The sequence below is a fragment of the Theobroma cacao genome, chromosome 4, assembly GCF_000208745.1.
Source record: "Theobroma cacao cultivar B97-61/B2 chromosome 4, Criollo_cocoa_genome_V2, whole genome shotgun sequence".
Classification (NCBI taxonomy): Eukaryota; Viridiplantae; Streptophyta; class Magnoliopsida; order Malvales; family Malvaceae; genus Theobroma; species Theobroma cacao.
The window spans coordinates 24,827,131-24,848,297 of record NC_030853.1 but is presented as its reverse complement, the minus strand read 5'-3'; the positions used below and the strand labels follow the sequence as shown (position 1 = coordinate 24,848,297).

Below are 21,167 nucleotides of genomic sequence, written 5' to 3'. Positions count from 1 at the left end.
AAATGGAAATAAACAATAAAAGGTTGTATTTAATTAATATATCTTGTAAGCTGTAAATAAAACGATTCTCAATGGTTCTCTTTGTCTATAAACGAATAACACTCATCTTACTGCTTCGCATCTCTTTGATATAAAACTTAAGGATTCCCTTCTTTATCTTCTTTTTTAGTTCACAATTTCCTGTTTTCGTTTAGAAACTCGAATTAGAACATCGTCATAAACCCTAGCCTCGAAGCCTTTTTTACTTGATAGCAAAGTTTAATACTAATGCCAATTCAGTTATATTGAAATTTAAAAATAAAAAAAAATTAAATGAATTAAAAGAAGATTTCTTTGTACCGTATGGCCTATAGGGGAGATAACATATACCAAATGCAAGATTTCCCAAAAAAAAGAAAAACCTTGCATCCATTACTTCCCACCAAAAAAGAAAAAATCCTTTCCATTACCATCCATTGTCGCTAATTTACCATCTCTTCCTTCAATTTCCCTTCAAGCCATCATCCCAGTTGGTGAAGAAATGGCGGCGGCACTTGTTTCTGCAATTTTGCGGCAATTGACAACATGTACCGTTCAAAATGCAGAGCAAGAGTTGAGGTCGCTGAGACATCAGAAAGCTTGACGGAAATCTCAGATGCTGAAGAAAAGCAAATGAAGGAAAAAAGTGTCAAACTTTGGCTCAATAAAGTCAAAGAGGAGTCTTATGACTTGGAGGACATATTGGATGAGTGGAACACTCCATTCTTGAAATGGGAAACAACTCTGAAGAGGAAGGTACTTTCCTTCATCTCATGCTGTTGTTTTCCTCAAGTAAAGTAGGCGTCATAACATTGCTTTCAAAAGAAAAAAAGTTAATCAAGAGTTGGATAAGATTGCTGAAAATAAAGATAGGTATCAGTTGATGAGAAGGGAAGTTAAGCAACCTAGAAGATTCGAGAGCACGTCTTTTGTTGATGTGTCAAAATTACATGGTCGAGATGAAGTTAAGAAAGAGATAGTAACCTTATTGTTGAGTGAGGATAGCATGCAAACCATCTCCATTGTTGGGATGGGAGGAATCGGAAAAACAGCTCTTGCTCAATTGATCTATAATGATGTTCAAGTTCAGGCACCCTTTTCCAAAATAATTTGGGTGTATGTTTCGGACTTTTTTTATCAACACAAGATTGCCAGAGCAATTTTGGAAAGTCTTGACCCAAGCTTAAAAACCTTACCAAATTCAATATCGTTGCAAAGTGTTTTAAACGAAATTTCTGAAAAAAAAAAACAGAAATGAAAAATTCTTTCTGGGTTTAGATGATGTGTGGACAGTTCAAGATGAGAATTGGGAACCATTTAAAACTATTCTTCAACAGGGCATGTCGGGAAGTAAGATTTTACTAACTAATCGTAAAGATTCAGTTGCAGTAGGGATGGAGTCGTTTCGTAAGTTTTATTTGGAAGAATTGTCTGATGAAGTTTGTTGGTTGATACTTAGCCCAAAAGCATTTGTTGGAAAGGACTAGGAACCGTGTGAAAGCTTGGAGGATGTTGGAAAGGAAATAACAAAGAAGTGTAAAGGTTTGCCACTTGCCGCAAAGACTTTAGGAGGTTTGTTACGAGGGAAAACCAAGTAAAATTGAGTGGCAAAATGTACTGAACAGTGAGTTATGGAACTTAAATATTGCACAAGAATATGTATTCACACCTTTATTGCCAAGTTATTATGATTTGCCTTTGTCAATAAGATGATGCTTTTTGTATTGTGTGATCTTTCCCAAAGATTATGAGATGAGAAAATACGAATTAATCAGACATTGGATGGCTCAAGGCTACTTAAACTCTGATGGAAATGAAAAGATGGAATTACTTGGTGAAGAGTACCTTAACTGCTTAGCATCTCGCTCTTATTTCAAGGTTTTAAGTGGGATTATATTCATAGGAGGAGCATTTGTCAGATGCACGACATAGTGCATGACTTTGTCAGGTTTTTGGTTAAAGATGAAATTTTAGAAAAGGACAATGAATCTGGGTTGCTTGATTTATCTTCGGTGAAGCCCCATCATCTGATTTTATCAAATTCGAACAAGTCATAATTTTCACATTGCTGTCTATGGTCTAGAAAAATTACGGAGCCTCGTAAGTATGGATCATATTGGTGATGCAGCTTATGAATTCTTGCGTAACTTGTTCAATTGCGCAAAAGTTCTAAGATTAGTGGATTTTTTGTAGATGGACTGATAGGGCTCCAAAAGAAATAGGAAAATTGATTCATTTGAGATTCCTTAAGTTGTCTTCACGTTCCCCAAAAAGATTGCCTGAAGAAGTGTGTGAATTGCGTAATTTGCAGTTCTTGAGTGTGTTGGGTTGTGTTTTTCTTGAGAAACTACCGGATGGTATAGGGAAACTGATCAACTTGAGGTATCTTATTACTTCGAATTGTGGGAACCTAAAGCACTATCCAAAAGGGGTTGCCAGATTAAATTGTCTTCGGGAATTAGATTGTATCATCGCTCAAGGAAGCAAGGACCCTAAAAAATTCAGTGTTGGAGATTTGGAAAACTTGGGCCTCCTTCGTGAAGAACTCAAGGTGAAGCTGGTGGGAAATACTTTCCATGTGGAAGAGGCCAAGGGAGCAAAACTTCACAACAAGATACATCTCCAGAATTTGACTATTTTGAATGCAAGGTTAGCATCATCAGCATTCCTTGATGCCTTAAACCCACATCCCAACACCAGATTTTTGTGAAACTAGAACGCATTGCAGATGGCACTCTCTGTCTTTCTATACTTATTTTCAACTTTGTGTTTTCCAAAATTTTAATTCTAATCTAATTTGGTTGGTTGATGCTTTGTTACATTCTTCTTAATTTTCGAAGCAAACATGTAAAATTCTCATTTGAATGTAAAAATAAATTAAATAACATTTAGTTTTAACGGATTATAGATAAAATAAGTAATAATTTTAAACATCAGAATTTATGATTTTATTTTAAGCAACTTTTTTAAAAAAATAAAAAAAAATAAATAGCAAAAAGTGAGTAAGTATCAATAAAACGGGAGTTTTAAATTTTTTAATTTCATCCCAGTTATGGCCTAGCCCGTGGAATATACTTCAATCTTGCCCCATGATTTTTTTCCAAATTTTTTCATCATTAGAATTCAAAGCTCATAATTTGGCTTTCCTGCACGAAATTTTATAGTAATTCCATGATAATTTGAATATAGTCTGCTCCTTGCTACTTTCACCAAGGCATTCCAACAAAAGCTATACTACTTTCTAGCTCCTTAATTTTTTTTTTTGGTTTCCTTTTTTAATCAAACTTGCTCTATCTTCAAAGCTCAAAAGTTTTATGTTTTGTTTTAACAATATGCATGCATGGATGATCTTGATGTTTCCAGGGAATATAACAGAAAGGTGAATCAAAGGAGCTGCTGTCTGTCTATGGCCAAAAAAAAACAAAAAAGAGTTGTTGTCTGTGGCAAGAAGAAAAGATATGCTATCCTTCTCCTTTTTTTTATGCTAGGAATAATAATATGTAAACACATTCTCAATTAACCTAGACAATTCTGCTGAGCAAAAGAACAAAAAATTAACTTAGACAAAAACAGAATTATGGGAATGAAGGTAACCAATTTTCACCACCTTTGTAATATGGGTTTTCAAAGCTTTAACATGAAATTGTATGTGAAGCTGGGTTTTCCTGTTCAGAAAGAAGCTTTCCATGCTATGTTCTATGAGAGCAGTTCAATAGCTTGATTACCTCTGCTGTGTGTTTTAATTTGAAGTTGGTTCCTAAGATACATGTACATCTCAAGATGCCAACAAAATTTCAAATGAAGAAGAGTTTGAAGCTCAAACGCTTAAGGAGAAAACGTAAGCTGATCTTCTGAAATGATGCAGCATCACTGCTAATACTTGGTTCTCTGCTTTATGTTTTCAGTTTGAGTTCTTTTCCTCCCAAACAAGTATATATCGAGCCTTTATTTCATTCCTTGTACAGGAAAAAGCAAGAGTTCTAAGCAAGCCATTGAAGCGTCAGTAGATGCCATGGTAGACTAGGTCGTCATGAAAAAACCGTAAGTTCAATTTGCTTCAATTCAAAATTTTATGATATTTGGTTTGGCTTCTGTTATCGGATCCACATATCATTGGTTTAAATTGAATCGTGTTGAAATTAATATGAATTTATACATTTTTCTTGTATAAAGTTTTATAAAGTTTCAAAAGGTCAAGCCAAAAGAGTCTACGATTTAAGTTTCAAAACTTGGATTGAAGTTTTTGGTTCTTCTGCCAGAGACGTGGCTAAGCAGCTCAAGGAACAACAAATGGTGATGTCGGGATATAAGATATTCAAACCTACAAAAGGAACTTGACCACAACATACCAACTGCAGCTGCGTTTGGTGGGATGTGCACTGGTGCATTAACTATCTTAGCTGAATTCATCTTGGTATAGTTTGTTGAATGATTAACATGACTGATGGAATACTACATCTATCTCCAGAGCAAGCACAGCAACAAGCTGGAATAAAGACCTTGTAGTAACACATTCACTATGGTTCCCTATTGCTTCCCAGTTGCCATGGTGAATGTTTGGAAATTCAGGACAACTAACCAGGTTCGTTCTTTTACATTATGATTCATGGCATAACTTAGGTAGGGATGAAAGGTTGATATATTTGTATTTATGATAATGTTTTGTAGGCCTCGCCACTTGTCATGTTAAGAAGTGAAAGGTTTCATCAGCACATTTACTCCATATTTACCAAATTTCTTTAAAAAGAGGCAAGCACCCTTTAGGTCTAGTTGTAATTCTTACTATATCTTTTGCATTTATTAAATCTATAGTTTCCACCTTCCTCCCGATTGGAATAGACTCCATTGTTGGTAAACTGCACAAACAGTTGGTGTGGGCAAAGTAAGACTCTTTTTATCAAACTATCAAAAGGATTTGATATATTTGACAAAAGTCCAGCAAATTAATGCAAGTGAAGCTTGAATGCAATTTTGCCTGGCTGACGCAATTGACTAAAAGCTCTCTTTTATCTCAACATGACTCAGGGAACTTTTAGTTCTGAGTTGAATTTGAATCTTTCTTTTTTTGTTTTAAAATAAAACAAAAATCTAAATTGGGATATTTATAGAAAGAAGAGTGAAGAAATAAAACAAAATTAAACTACGTGCTATAGGAGGAACAGATTCGAAACACGTGTCATTACTTGTAAGAAATTCGAAACAGAGGTGGAGCAGGTTGTTGGCGACTGATGATGGAAGCTGAGGAAGAAATTCAGGAGATTTTTGGCTTTGGTAACTGTCACAGAGACTGCTAGTTGCCAAGTTTCTAATATTGGCACGGAAATAACGGGTTGATGTAGGTAAAATGGCAATTACGAAACGAATCCCTTCAATTTTCCTTTTTGTTTTTATCTCCTTAACATCGTTTGGAAAAATTTGACTAATTTAGAATCGAATTAAAAAAAAAAGGTAAGGAATCGAGATATATGAGATTTGCAGCAAAAGATTTATATTATGTATAGAGATGGAAGTTCTTCAAAAAAAACTATCAATGTTTGAAATCTTTTATACAAGACAATTTACACTAAAAGTGCGAAATTATGCTTAATATTGTTTTTCAATCTATTTATTGTGAAAGACAAAAGAAGGCATTTGCATTAGAGCAGAAAAGCAAACGGTTTTATTTATTAATTTATAAGTATAGTTAGATAATGATTAATGAGGAGAAGAACAGTAAGTAAGTATAAAATTGTAGTGTTTAAGTAAATTGATGAGAGGATAATTTTGGGGGGAAAAACAGAAAGCCCACCCCGCTCCCTCCAAAACCCTCCGATTTCCCCCCAATCTCAATCCCGTTTAAAACCCTAAAAAAGCTCTTTCCCCCCTCTTTTCTCTTCCCCTCCAAAATCCCTCCCTTCCAACCGTCTCTCCCAGCGATGGCATTTCTCGAAAAAGGAGGCGGAGGAGATGAGGAGGATGCCGACACCCCGATTCGCTACGTTTCCTTAGACCGCGTGTACTCCGCCGCTTCTCTTTGCGTCAGCGCTACTAACTCCTCCAACGTTATGTCCAAAAAGGTTAAAGCTCGTAAACTCATCATCGACAACCACCACCATCACCACCTTAAACCCCACAATCCCCCGCTCTTGCATGTCTACGCTCGCCGCCCTAAACGGCCCCGCCAATGCGTCTCCTTCTACGACTCTTTGCTCGAAGATGAGAGCGAAACGGTGGTCAAAAGTGAAGTTGATGAGAGTGTGAGGAAAAAGAGGAGGGTTGGGAAAAGTGAGTTGGCGAAATTAGGGGTTGATTCGAGTGTTTTGAGTGAGTTGGATCGCCCGCGTTTGAGGGATTCTAGAAATAATAATAGTGTTAATAATAATGTTAATAATAATTCTGTTAAGAAAAGGAGGCATAATTCCACTCCGAGTTCGCAGCGGGCTGTCACTGGTTCTGCAACTGCTAGGAAATGGGTCAGGTTAGTTTTTCTTATTATTTACTGAAATTTGTTTCGTTCTCATTCTTATGTTTCTGAGTAGTGGTTGGGGACTCTGCTTATTTTAATTGTTGATTTATATTTTTCGTTAAGTTTGATATGGTTTTTACATTAGCTACAAAAGCAAAAAGTGCGTTTGGATACAATGCAAATATTTATTTGGATAAAAAATGCATGGTTATATGTGAAACTATTCATCTAGAATGGCGTTGCCTTTATGTTGTTTTTGTTTAGTTTTAATCGATCATGATTTTGCTTTCTGACTGTTTTTTTCTTGGAAGCAAAACGTAAGTAGCTAAAGCAACAACCAAAAGGGGTCCTAGTTAATTCGGTTCAGATGGTTGCAATCTTGATGTAAAAGGCCTTTGTTCAGTTTTCTTTTCTTCTATAAATTTTTAAATATATATTATTTTTATTGATATTATGGTTATACTAATGGGTTAAAATTGTAACTTGAGCAGGTTGAGTTTTGATGCTGTACATCCGAAAGCATTTGTTGGATTGCAATGCAAGGCAAGCATTTTGGTGGCTTTTTGAAGTTTCAATTTATAAACATTGAATTTACATACTTCTTGAGAACAATCTTGTTGAATACAGGTTTTTTGGCCATTGGATGCTGATTGGTATTCTGGCCGAGTTGTTGGATACAATGCGGAGACTAATAGACATCATGTATGTCTCTCACATCTTTTCAGTTGTTTTTTTATCTGATTATACAAATTGTTTTGGCATTTAATCGTGTAAAAGATACACTACTTCATTGGTGATTTTCCTGGGCCAGTTTGTTCATTACTTGACAAGTTGAAATGCAGGTTGAATATGAGGATGGAGATGAAGAAGATTTGATTCTTTCTATTGAGAAACTGAAATTTCATGTTTCTCATGAGGAGATGGAGTGCCTGAACCTGAGTTTCAGTGTTAATAGTACAGATGATGATGGTTATGATTATGATGAGATGGTTGCGTTGGCTGCCAGTCTAGATGATTGTCAAGAACTTGAACCTGGGGATATTATATGGGCAAAACTTACTGGTTTGTGCTAAACCTATTTGCTTCATTTATTATTAGTCAAAGATGATTACAACTTACTATAGAAAGCCTTTTAATGTCATGACACGAGATATTGAGGATTGTCCGTCTGTTGTTGGTTATTGTTTGTGATACATTTTGGAATAATTTGTTTAAGGTGAACCTCGGACGTATTTGTAAGGACTGATTATTTTTATTCTCTAATGATCATATTTTTGTTGAATCTTAGTTTTTCTTAGCAGTTTATTTATATATACCTATGAATTTTCTGTTTTGTTATTGTAGCTTTTGTAAACAAAAGCCAAGTAATGCATCTAGTGAAGCATCATAGCTGTTCATTTTCTTGCATAAGGTTTTGCAAGGTTCTTGAAGAATTGATGACAGCTCTTATTATGTGTCCTGTAAATATCTTCATGTGGTTTAATGCTGAATTAGTTTTCTTTTAGGTCAATTATGAATCTATGTATGTATTTCCTGCTTTTCCACCAGCTTATCTTTTGATCTTTGTAGTGCAGGTCATGCTATGTGGCCGGCAATCGTGGTAGATGAATCACTTGTTGGTGATCGTAAAGGTTTAAGCAAGGTTTCTGGTGGAAGATCAGTTCCAGTGCAATTTTTCGGCACCCATGATTTTGCAAGGTTTCTATTTATTTTTAGTTTGCTTGACATGTAATGTTCTTGTTTTGCGTTGATGCTATGCTTATATCTCTTGAGGATTGATATCATTGGTTTCTTTTATAATTTTCAGAATAAAAATTAAACAGGTGATCTCATTTCTCAAAGGACTTCTTTCTTCATTCCATCGGAAGTGCAAGAAACCTCGATTTACAAGGGGCTTGGAAGAAGCAAAACTGTAAGTTATTTTTCTTTTTTGGTCTTTTTGCTAAAAGTTTATTTAGTACAAGTTACAAAAGGAATATGATAAAGAAAAACTTTTTTCTTTGAATTTATTTATTTATTCTAATTGCAATGAGATTAACATGCCCATTTCAATTGTTTCTGCTTTGTGGTTGCACATAGTCCATTGTTAAGCATAGCCGAGGCTAACATTGAGAATGAATTGAAACTGATGCTTTTCTGAGGTTTTTGCATATGGCTCCTTATTATCCTTTCTCCCTATTTTTAGCTTTTATGCTTTTGCATATGGCCTGGGGACTGTTATTGTATTTTGTTATTCTTTGACTTGTTTATTGTGACTGTCTTGTTAAAATTAAATGATTAGGGCTGTTGGCATTTATGCTTCCTTGGTTTGGTTTTAAGGAATCAATCTTTGTATTTTCCCATGCGTTACCCTCCCCCCTTTCTTTTTAATTAGTTGCACTTCTTTCTCACAACATTAGTTTCAACGAGTATGCCTTTGATGGTGACTATGATGGACTGTTGTTTTCACTCATGCAATTGCTTGTAAGAGCTAATGTTGTCTATGTTTAATTCTTTTGGTTCAAAATAGGTATCTGAGTGAACAGAAGCTTCCAAGAAGAATGCTACAGCTACAAAATGGAATTGATGTAGATGATGGTGAATGTGCAAGTAGTGAGGATGAAGGAAGTATAGATTCAGTTGAAGATCACATAAAACATCAGGGGATTCAGATAACTCCTGGTGGACTTGGAGATTCTCCATATGTAATAGGAGATTTGCAAATAATTAGCCTCGGTAATTTCTAGTGGCTTTGAATTGCTTTGTATATCTATAAGTTGAGACATCATGCAGTTTTGAATCTGGTTGACAGGTTGATTAGGCTTCTTTGGCTATTCACATTCTTTCATTCTTCTTTTTGCGTTTTGGACTTTGATTTTTTGGCAAATTGTTAAGTACTGCTAAAATAGATTTGTGTTGTATGTGTGGGTCAGATGTAAGCAGGAAGTTATGCTAGTTGAAGTAGTTAGTAGAGAATTGATTCGAAAACATCTTTCCTAGAGTAAGTGCCGATCCAGTTGGACTGAGATTAAGGCTTAGCTGGGTTGAACTTTGTGGCCCTTTAATTTACTTCTGATTATTCAGTACTGTTTGTCAAAAAGGTAGAAACCTCAATTATTGCTCATGGGTTATTGGACTCCTCGTTCAGGAAAAATTGTCAAGGACTCGGAATATTTCCAAGGTGATGGGATCATCTGGCCTGAAGGGTACACTGCTGTGAGGAAATTTACTTCATTAATAGGTAAGGCATTTTCTCTTTTATACATGTCATCTTTTTTTTTTTTTCAATTACTTGTGATCATCCTATTTTATTGGCATTCTGTGACATTTCTTTTTTTGTTCCATGTTTTTACTCTTTGGCTGTTAGATCCAAGTGTTTGTACCTTGTATAGGATGGAAGTGTTGCGAGATCCTCAGTCAAAGAGTCATCCTTTATTCAGGGTGGCAAATGATGGAGAGAAGGTTAGTCGTGTAATGTGATGAAATGATCTTAAATTTGCTGGGTTATGCTGTCCTGCTTGTTTTGTGCATTTGCTGATCTTGGTGCAATTATGCACTTCTCTTTTTCTATTTTTTCGAGTTTTTTTTTCTTGTTGTCTGATTTTGTTCATGATGCATCATTGGGCTGCTTTTGAGATGCTAGTAAACGGTTTTTTTTATAATTATTTTACATTCTGTTAAAGCTAATAGAATGATTAGCTGTCATTGTGTCATCTGTTCTTGGTTTAGGAAACATGCTTCCCAAGAATTAGCACATGTGAGCAGCCTTGGGAGATATCTAGATAAATGACTCTTTTTCCGTGTTGTTATCTGGAGTAACTCATAAGAATGGTTGGGATTTCAAATAATCATTGCTGAAGTCAATGAACTCTCTTTGGAGACTTGTTAAGCACTACTTCAGGTTCCTAGATGTGAATACTTGGTTATGAATTTGAAGCTTTCTTGCTCATGCTGTGAAACGTATGGTCATTATTTTTTGTTCCCTATCCTTACTTTGTTATGGATGGTTCATTTTGGAGAATATCACACCATTCAGGAGCCTCAGTGCTCCATTCCTCCTGTACATTCTTGCTTTCAGGCATTGCTCTTCTCTCATAGTATGGCATCAAATTGTCTGCCCATGTATGTCATTATTGAATAATAATATTGGAGGGCCTGTTTGGTGGTTGCGAAATGGGGAATATAGGGATGAAAGGGGTTTCTAGGTCTTTAAGGAACTTGTACACTAATGGCAGGTCTAAGGAAAGTCCTTGTAGTTGCAGCCCTGTTGAGTCTCAGAAAAAAAAAAAAAAGATGAGAAAAAGGAAGTGAATGACCATTGAGTAAGCTGAATCCCAAAGTAAAAAAAGTTTATTACCAGTTGTGCAAAATGAATATCCTGTAATACCATGCAACAGTTTCCTTGCATCTTCCTCGCTAGTCATGCAGTTCCTGCTGGTCATCTGAGTAGATTCCACAAATATATCAAAAGGTTAGTTGTAGAGGTTGCAGGGTAGGTTTTTATATTTTTGTATTAATGGAAAAAAAGGCCTATTACAGTGGTATTGAGTGCAATCTGCCAGCACCTTGAAGCATGTTAGTCAGATATTAGAAAGGGATAGAAGTGATAATTGAAGTATTTGAATATTTTAAGGAATTGTAAAAGTGGCAGTTTATTCAAATTTCAAAATACAATTTGCACTCCTTTGTTGTTTCAATTTTTTATCCTTATCCACGGTAGATTTTTCATCAGTTAATTTACTTCTTATTTGACCTATATTCCTTTCCTTTTTGGACTGGTTAATCATACTATATTATCTCTTTTTTTGTTTTAAATAGTACATATTGTCAAAATTATTGAATGCAATAACTAATTTAGGCTGAGTATTTGTTCAGTTTGAAGGACCTGATCCATCTGCTTGTTGGAATAAGATATATAAAGGGATAAGAAAAAGACAAAACGATTCTTCTTATGATTCGAAGGTTGGAATAAAAAGAGTCTTCGAATCTGGCTCTGACATGTTTGGTTTCTCCAATCCTGAAGTTATAAAATTAATACAGGTATACTATTACATTATTTTTCCCTTCAATTTTGAAGTTGCACCAAGTGTCATATGGGATTTTGATTTTCATTGTTCAGTACTAGGTTATGGATTTATTCTGACTGGATATCTACTTTTTTGTCAATTTCCATAACTAGCGTGTGATTTAGCCTCAAAGGTGTCCTTTATAAGGTGATATAGAAAAAAAGTTTGCTTACGCTCTTCATTCTTTAACTATGATATTCTTCATGAAATTTAAAAAAAAAAAACTATGATATTCCAAAAACCGTAGACTAATGCCTTTATATCAGGATAAAATTTGCAAACCCTTATTGACATCATGTCAAAACCTCACATATAGCAATTATGTCTTCTATTCAGCCCTGCCTAAGTGACCAGGTTGAGTGTTCAAGCAGGGACTGTTATCTCATTGGGATTAATTGTTTAACTAACAACTGAGTTAGGATCTCTATGTGGTTATAATTTTTCAAGACATAGAATTTTGTTTTTTTCCCCAAACTGCAAGCGCTTACGGCTTTCAAACATCTTTTGTAATCTTTTTGTTGTTTAATTAGCACATGTCCTGTGGTATTCCTTATTTTCTTGTTATTCTCTTTGTTGGTTGTTTGACTGCAAGTGTTGAGACCTTTAAATATGTGTTGTTATCGTATAATTGCATAAATCAATTATTATTCTTAGGCTATAATGAGTTCCTATCGTACTGACAGGGGTTGTCGAAATCCAGACTTTCTTCAAAGTTCTCGGCATTCAAGGTAGCGTCTGGAAGATATCGAGATCTGCCTGCTGGCTATAGACCTGTTCGTGTGGACTGGAAAGACCTAGATAAGTGTAGTGTCTGCCACATGGATGAGGTAAAAGGCAGTTTACCGCCTGATATGCTACAGTGGCACTATCTTCTTTTTATGTTGTCCATTTTTCATGTATTAGTTGTTTTATTTCATCCCTCATTGGTTGAGTTTTAGATTAGATGCTTTGAGTCATAGTGTTTTAGTACAATTTTGTGATTAGGGATTATGTCTATTCTTCTCTTAAAACTATCAACAAAGGATCTTGGCTTTCATGATAAGCACAGGCAGGTTAATGTTTTGTTGTTTTAGCATTTTATTGACATGTGAATAAGAAGCATTGAATCAAAACATATTCTTCTCAAATCTAAACTTATGGGTTGAAACAGAGAAGTTAAAGTGAAAAGAAAGGACCAAATAATTGTATGCCAAAAAGGATTCATAATCACTAAATAAGCTTTAAAGCAAACCTTATCAGAACAAGACTTACTAGTCAAGAAATAGGGCACCTAGGAGGGCTACCAGATTACCCTTTTATTGTTAAAATTAGTCAAATGTTCCTGGAAATAAAATTTTGGCATATCGTAGGGCTAATTGCAGTCAAAATACTCTGTATAGCACATATGACAACACACGGATACAGACCCAATTTAACTGGTCAATCTTTGGTTTCTTTCACTGTCATTTCTTTATCTATTTTCTTTTTACATCTTTTACTTTGAGGGTTTTTTCCCCGTGAAACACTGTGCTTAGTGATTCTTCTTTTTTAGGTGTCTGTCTTTCTACTTTTCCCTTTGTTACCAGTTGAATCCCATTGTTGATTTATGATTTTGACGCTTGACTTTGTTTTGCTGACTGAGGTTCCTTTGCTTTTAGGAGTATGAGAACAATCTGTTCCTCCAGTGTGACAAATGCAGAATGATGGTAAATGCTCCTTTACAAGTTTTTTCATATCAATAGCATGTCATATATGTCATCATTAGTCATACAACTGTATCTTTGTCAAGTTTTTACATGCAAACTTAATGCTATAAAATTTCTTTCAAAATGATTGTTTATTCTATATTACACTTGTACACCATGTAGGTATGCATGAACGTGGGCACAGTTTTTTTTTTTTTTTGAATTTTCTAGTTGTTCCATCTTAATTAATGATTGTCCAGGTCCATGCCAGATGCTATGGTGAACTTGAACCTGTTGATGGTGTTCTGTGGTTGTGCAACTTATGCCGCCCAGGGGCACCCCAGTCTCCTCCAGCTTGCTGTCTTTGCCCTGTTATAGGTATATTGACTTCTTAAATTCCTTTTGAAAGCTATGAATTATGCATCACTGAATCCATAAATTGATCTTTTTTAGGAGGTGCCATGAAGCCTACAACTGATGGCCGATGGGCTCATCTGGCTTGTGCCATTTGGATTCCTGGTTTGTGACACTATTATTTAACTTTCTTTTTTCTTACATTGAATATGTAATGCATTGACTAAACGTTTATGCTCCAGAAACATGTTTATCTGATGTCAAGAGAATGGAACCCATTGATGGGCTAAATAGAATCAACAAGGTACATCTGTTACTGTTATTTTGCATATATTTTATGTTCCCAGGACATGCTTATGCAGTGCTTTTTAATATTATCTAGTGAGGATCATGGGGCCACTTTTACAAAGCTAAATTTCATATGCCCTTGATTTCCATGTAAATAAGGCTTGTAAAAATAAAACAATGTTAGTTTCTTTTCTTTCTTATCTTTTTGTTGCATATAACAGGACCGTTGGAAGCTGTTATGTAGCATCTGTGGCGTATCTTATGGTGCTTGTATCCAAGTAAGCTTATAATAATAACCTGGTTTTCCTTATTCAGCCTATTTTTATATTTAATGTGATGATTATTTCTTCTCTGCTGTAGTTTCTCGTTGTAACTTATCCAATATCATTTTGTTAGTTTCTATGTGATAGTGATGTTTAATTGAATTTTGAAAGTATGAGTGTGTTTGTTGATATCAGAACTTTTTGTGTACGTAAAAATTGCCTTATTTGTACTTTAGCATTTGAAATTTAAGCATGTGTCAATAGTCTATGTTGCCTGAACTGGTAAAAATTTGAGAAGTTCTTGTAATGACATGTCATGGATCTTGTACTTGGTCAGATCTCTCTGACACGGTAGAATACCCACGGCCATGTCTTCCTGGCATGACAATAACCTCATTGGCAGCAAACAAGCTATCATATTGACGATGTCCTCATGGGTCGGGAGAGATTAAAGGTGTGAGTATCATGCAAAAACTGTTGAGAGTGAAAGGGGAGAAATATGTAAAATATAAAAGAAAAGCTAAAATAAATTTAGAGAAAGAAAGGAAAGAGGCTTGATTAATGGTGTCATTTTGGTGGCAATGTTTGTGCTGTGAGAGAAGCTATTATACTTGTGTGTGACTGGAGGGGAGAGGGGAAAGGAAATATGATTAACATGATACCTGTGTTTTGGGCCTTAAGCTCAAACCAATAAGTTGGTTCCTATTTGGTTATTTGGGTTTTCTTTTTCTTCTTCCTAGCCTTTAACACTGTTGCTATTTTTTTGGCTTCTAATGGAAATAGCAAGTACTCTTTGATTTCAACTTCTAAAGGCTATGAGCATTATTCAAATAAAATTGACTAGTCTAACATGATTCTGTTAAACAAATCTAGCTTTTCCAATTTGTTCCCTAGCCAACAACCATTAAATTCTGAACTTTTAAAAGTGTGCTAGTTTGTGTTGGCCACATTGGATAAGCAGATTAATATTCCTATCACAGATAATCATCACAACAGGGAAATGAATGCTTATAATGAGGTAAATGAATATTATACTGGAACTAAATGTATAATACATAAGTGAATGTTTATCAAGTCTCCATGTCCCATCTTTCTTTTGGGCCCTCTTACGGCATTTTCCTTGGTCTTTTAATTTAAGACAATCAAGTTGGACACTCGGATAAATATCAACACCTAACACACATAGTTGAGTTCATGCAGCATGCAGTATGTCAAATTTCTGCTTCAAGTTGACTTTTTACTTCTGCTTGACATTCTCTTTAACCTAGAATAGTATGTTGGAGCTGTCATTTATTTTGTTAATCTACTGTGCATACCTGTCCTCCCGCTTTCTATGCTGATTAAATGTGTTTTGGCAATGCCTATTATTGTCTTCAGTGTTCAAACACTACGTGTCGGGTAGCATATCATCCACTGTGTGCACGTGCTGCAGGTCTTTGTGTTGAGGTAGTTTCACTCTTTTTGTAACATTATTTTAATATATTTTTTACAGTTATATTTGTCCCCTTTTTTTGAGTAGTTGTAATTATTGTCACTGATGGATAACATGGATCATATGCTTCCAATTTGCTTTGTTTTATGGTTGCATAGCTTGAGGATGAGGACAGGCTCTTTCTCCTCTCTGTAGATGAAGATGATGAAGATCAGTGTATTCGTTTGCTTTCTTTTTGCAAGAAGCATAGGCAGCCATCTAATGATCGATTAACATCTGATGAACGAGTTGGCAGAACAGTACGTCAATGTTCTGAGTACACTCCACCCCTTAATCTGTCTGGTTGTGCTCGTACTGGTATGCTATTGGTCATTGCATTTTCTCCATTAGTAGTATTTTTGACATTTTTGCTCCCTTGCCTTTTGATTTTGTTTATGTCCCTTGCTCTCAATGTTCTAGAATTCTTTTAGTTTTGGCCATTTGCTTCTACATGAACCAATTTTAATCAGTGATTTATGCATATTGCTTTTGATATTTATTGTTATAGTTATTTCATATTCTGTATTTTTAATTTTTGCTCATGGGTTGTGTATATGTTGGTTCTATGGGTGGCTATATGATGGGATACTAGCAGAAACTGAAGGGGTTTTACTGGCACAGATACTAGCAGTTTTAGGTTGCTTATAGATAGGATTTAATTGGGTTGATGAGTAAATATTGCCTTTATTTTATCTGACTTCTGGTATCTCTATGAGTGAATTGTTTTTAGCTTATACATAATCCTATCAATGTAGATTAATACAACCCTTCTCCAATCCATAGGATTGCATATTTCCTTCCATAAAGGAGATAAAGGAGTTTAGTCCAATGAAGTTTCCGACCCTCCTCCTAAATGGCTAGAAGAAATGACAATAAAACATTGGGTAAAAAGTTATCCTATCCAACCCTATCCTAAGCAGCAATTGTGGCCTCAACATATTATTATATTTTCATGTCTAGTTTCTTGAAATTGTTAGATCAAAGCTGCATGCTGTTTTGGCTTGAATGTTTCTTTTTGCTCGGTGCAGAGCCTTACAATCATTTTGGAAGAAGAGGCCGCAAAGAACCTGAAGCCCTTGCTGCTGCATCCTTAAAGCGCTTGTTTGTAGAGAATCAACCCTACTTGGTTGGTGGCTGTTGCCAACATGGACTGTCAAGCAGCACATTACCTAACAATGGAGTGAATGGTGTCAAATTCTCTTTCAGTCTTAACAAGCTTAAAGCCCCCCAGCTCGATGCTCCTAACAACATTCTTTCTGTGGCTGAGAAGTATAATTACATGAGGCAGACCTTTCGAAAGAGACTGGCATTTGGTAAGTGATTTCATTTTGTCTTTTATGTGTGTGTTTGTGGGTGGAAGAAGGCAGAAGTAAATAGGTTTGGCCGGGGATATAACCTGTTCCATTGAGTTGAAATTGAATGACACCCTTTTAACGAAGTTGAGCTTTTGCCTTTACTATTTCTGGCTTTGGATATATGAGAGAAGTAAATCTGCTGCCATATAGAGTGTCTTCTAGTTCAGTCAGTCTTTCTTTTTCGTGTTTGCATTTATCCATTTTAATATAATAATATACTATTATATTTAAAATTTCATCAGTCTTACAAGGGATTTTGCATATGCTTATAGTTTCAACACTTCTGGGTATATGTTTATGAATATTTTGTGTTCTTTTTTTCTGCTTGATCACATAGTTTATCATTGCAATCTATGTTTAGTTTTTTTTTTTCTTTGAAGAATCATACTAAAGTATAAAACGGTCACTTGCTCTTTTTATTGTTTTTATTTGTTTTTTCCCAGTTTTTCTTTCTAAATAACTGGAATTGCATTTGGCTCTAGGGAAATCAGGAATTCATGGGTTTGGAATCTTTGCAAAGCATCCACATAGGGCAGGAGACATGGTAAAATAATCTGCACTTTACAATATTGTATTTTTTTTTTCCCGAGTATGTGAAAGTAACTTGTATTATCTGTAGGTGATTGAATATACTGGTGAACTTGTTAGACCTTCTATAGCTGATAGGAGGGAACATTTCATATACAATTCATTAGTGGTATGTACTCTATTAAGTATCTTATATATTTGTCTATTTTATGTTTGTGTTATCGTCCTATGGCTATCCCAGACAGCAGGCATAGTCAACTTTGAAAATTGCTAAGTACTTTATCTCACAGGGTGCTGGGACTTACATGTTTCGAATTGATAATGAACGAGTGATCGATGCCACTAGGGCAGGAAGCATAGCTCATCTGATCAATCACTCATGTGAAGTAAGTGCTTTTCAACCTTGCTTTTGGTAATTTAATTTGCTTTATTACCTTCTGTTTCTAATGGTTTGGCTACACAGGATATTTGCTTATCCTTTTAATTCTTGTCATACATGTTTATGTTTATTCCACTTTTACCATGCATGGATCCTTATGAGTTGATGGAATGATGTATGAAGAGATGGTAATGTTACAACCTTAGCTTTGGTAATTTTAATTGGCTTGATACCCTTCTCACAATTTGTTTGGCTACATCTGATTTTTGTGTAGTTCTTATTATTCTTGTCATACATGTTTAAGTTCATTCCACTTTTGCACTTGTATGGATCTTTATGAGTCCATTAAATGGTTTATTAAGAGATGGTAATAATGAAAAGTTAATGTTTTTTCTGGGAAGTTAATGAAGATTATTGTTTGCCTCTCAGACATGGAATACGTTTGAGATTTTCTAAAAGGGGTGAAAGACAATGGGGGCAGGGGGGGTAGAAAAGTTCCTTTCACTTAATGAAGTTCTTCTAGTATAACACCAGAATTGTAGGTAATCTGCCAAAAATACTTGTTGTAGTCTAGTAGAATCCTCGTGTTGGCATTATGACACTTCATTTTCTGGTGCATTAAATGCTAGTGGTAAATATGTGCATTATTGTTCTTTCCTGCCTTTCGTGCAGCCGAATTGCTACTCAAGAGTTATCAGTATTCATGGTGATGACCATATTATTATATTTGCAAAGAGAGATATTAAACGATGGGAAGAGCTGACATATGATTACAGGTTCTCCTCTAGTCCTCTGCGTAGATTTATTCCTTAGTTATCTTAGACACTGACTTGCTTTTGTCTTACAGGTTCTTTTCCATTGACGAGCATTTGGCATGCTTCTGTGGCTTTCCAAGATGCCGGGGCGTTGTTAATGATACTGAAGCTGAGGAACAAGTGTCAAAGATATTTGTACCCCGGAGTGAATTGTTAGATTGGACAGGAGAATGACATAGGTAATTACCCACAGATATACTCTTAACTTAAATTTCTTTTTGGTTTATTGCATTCAGATTGGCTTGTTATTGCTTGACACTTGAATTTGAATGGCAGTGCACCTCTTCTTTTTCAGATGAAGAACTATCTGTCAAATTCGGAAACTAAAACCAACTGTATTTTGATGTAATAGCATGTGAAACCATGTCAACAATACTAACAAAACTAGAAAAATAAATGACTGAATCCTTGCTTCACCCAATATGGAACTACAGCATCTATTTGTTGTGACATCCAAAACAAAATTTAATGAGCACTATATACTGATATGAAATGAATCTAAAAAATATTAAATCTTAATCTGTAATAATTCACTACAAACATCAACTATCATCTTCTGCCTAATCATTTTGAAGTTTTTTCCTTGATTAAATTGTGCAGGCCCCACTTCAAATATATCTACTTGTAGTTCTATTCTTTTCTGTTCATGTTGTCAATAATTTGTTTATGTGGGATTCTTATTATACTATTGGGGATTGATCTTTCTTCCATTTTTGTTTTCGCAGAAGTTTCTATTCTGATGAAATCCTTCAAACTCATCTTGAAATGCCAATTTACGTGGACAGAAACACGGACCTCTGGTTCTTATCTCACCTTGTACCTTTATTTTTCATTACCTCGTATTCTTACCTCCCAAAGCCAAGTGGTTCAGCTTCTTATTTTTCTTCTTCAAGCTGGTTCTTCTTGGATCGGATTTACTAATTCTAAGAGATGTTATCTAAATTCTTTGAACTTCAAGTTGAACAGGGAAGGATACTTTGGCTGGGCGTGACTTTAGCTCATTTTCCGTCTATATGTAACATGGTATTTCTAGGTATGCATATGTACGTAATTACATTAACCATTTGTAAAAAGAAAAAAAAAAAAGAAATAACATTTTCAGTATTGCTAATGAAATGTGAGTCTCAATTGTATCTTAAAACATTCTTTGTATGTTCCCACCAGCTCTCATGAATTCGAATGTCCATTTCTCATTCAAAACTATTCTCCAATAATTTGAGCTTGATTTGCTTCAAAATGGAATGTTTAGATTCCTCATTTTGTGATGCATTAATGTGAGAGTAGTCTTGATTTTATTGAATGTATATCTAATTTTTCAGACATTTATGGTCGTGGTTTTTGCTCAATTGGAATTACAACTTGATGATCGTAGTCTTGCTTTTATTGAATTTTCTTTGATCCGTATTGAAGACAAAGATGATAAGAGTACTTTAAGGAAGTCTTGTTGGTGCCTTTGTTTCATTGAGTAAGCTTAGAGCCCAGGCTGAGCTCTCGTTTGAGTCTTTGTTTTGCAAGAAAAGCCTGACAATAAAAACATTGGTGCAATTGTTTCCCTTCATTATGCTACAAACAAAATATCATTGTCAATTGTTTGAAGAAAAGCCATGACCAAGGCTTGGTTATCATTGTCAATTGTCATATTTTTCTCAACCCTCCAACCGAATAAATGGCTTGCCCTTGCATTAACCTGTGGCTGGCTGGCTGGCTAGCTCATTGTCTCTTACCAAACAAAACCAAATTTGCAACACATTTTCACAAACCCAAACCACCAACCAATTAGTGATTTATAGAAATGGAGAAGCCAAATTCCCTCAAGTCAAGACACCCAATTTCCCCTGTAAATCATCCCAAGAATCTCCGCCCTCTAAGGACATTTTGTCCATCAACATATCTTGGTTGATCATTATGACCAGGGAATTATTGAGTCCAGGCGAGCTGACTCAGTGGTTGAGCTCTATTTTTTTTTTTTTGGTTAGAGCTCGGTACAAAATCAAGCTATTCGACTTTAACTTAATTATCATTAATTTATATAAGAAATTCAAAACTTAATTCAAGTTCGAGCTCAAATTCATAATGAAAACTTAAATTTTTAAAATATATAACTGAATGTCAGTATATTTTATTTTTATCTTTAATATTAAAAAAATAAAAAAATAAAAAAAAATGAATAAGACTCGGGAATCATGTAAATCAAATATTACAAAATTCAAACTTAATTTCGAGTTGATTTTGGATAACAAATTGAGTAGATTTCCAAAATCTAATAATCATGAACTTGAGTCAGAATAATTAAGGTGCAGCTCGACTTAGTTATAAAGACACATAATAATGACGCAAAGGCATTGCATTACTATGTTTGGTGCAACAAATTAGCACGGGGTGCAGGTGGGTACAAATGTTATGTTCCTATAAATAGATCTTGGGATTATTTATTTATAGGCTTTTTAAAGCCTTTTTCTGCTCATTAGCTCTCACCTGGGCTGTCCGTTTGGTTACGTCTACATTTCATCCGTCTAGATGATCCAAATTGATCCCAAAAAAA

The 21,167-nt window shown here is 35.0% G+C and overlaps 1 protein-coding gene and 1 long non-coding RNA gene across 4 annotated transcripts; both read left to right on the top strand.

Annotated features, from left to right (window-relative positions):
• On the top strand, nucleotides 4,248–5,001 carry LOC108661789. The gene is made up of 2 exons (XR_001927621.1): nucleotides 4,248–4,400; nucleotides 4,487–5,001. It is a non-coding gene; the product is annotated as an uncharacterized LOC108661789 (long non-coding RNA).
• LOC18602503 (histone-lysine N-methyltransferase ATX2) lies at nucleotides 5,736–19,768 on the top strand. 3 transcript variants are annotated; one of them, XM_018120025.1, is made up of 25 exons: nucleotides 5,736–6,475; nucleotides 6,955–7,006; nucleotides 7,091–7,165; nucleotides 7,306–7,525; nucleotides 8,038–8,161; nucleotides 8,271–8,375; nucleotides 8,973–9,178; nucleotides 9,591–9,683; nucleotides 9,810–9,904; nucleotides 11,318–11,482; nucleotides 12,192–12,335; nucleotides 13,146–13,193; nucleotides 13,433–13,550; nucleotides 13,626–13,691; nucleotides 13,769–13,830; nucleotides 14,036–14,092; nucleotides 15,455–15,523; nucleotides 15,668–15,866; nucleotides 16,577–16,861; nucleotides 17,386–17,447; nucleotides 17,523–17,600; nucleotides 17,722–17,817; nucleotides 18,483–18,586; nucleotides 18,658–18,804; nucleotides 19,351–19,768. In XM_018120025.1, the coding sequence occupies exons 1-24, from the start codon at nucleotides 5,934–5,936 to the stop codon at nucleotides 18,797–18,799; spliced, it is 3,207 nt and encodes a 1,068-aa protein (XP_017975514.1). In that variant the 5' UTR covers nucleotides 5,736–5,933; the 3' UTR covers nucleotides 18,800–18,804; nucleotides 19,351–19,768. The 3 variants fall into 3 exon arrangements, with proteins under 3 accessions (XP_017975514.1, XP_017975515.1, XP_017975516.1); XM_018120027.1 differs by lacking the exon at nucleotides 5,736–6,475 and adding an exon at nucleotides 6,506–6,847; XM_018120026.1 differs by lacking the exon at nucleotides 11,318–11,482 and having other exon boundaries at nucleotides 5,737–6,475.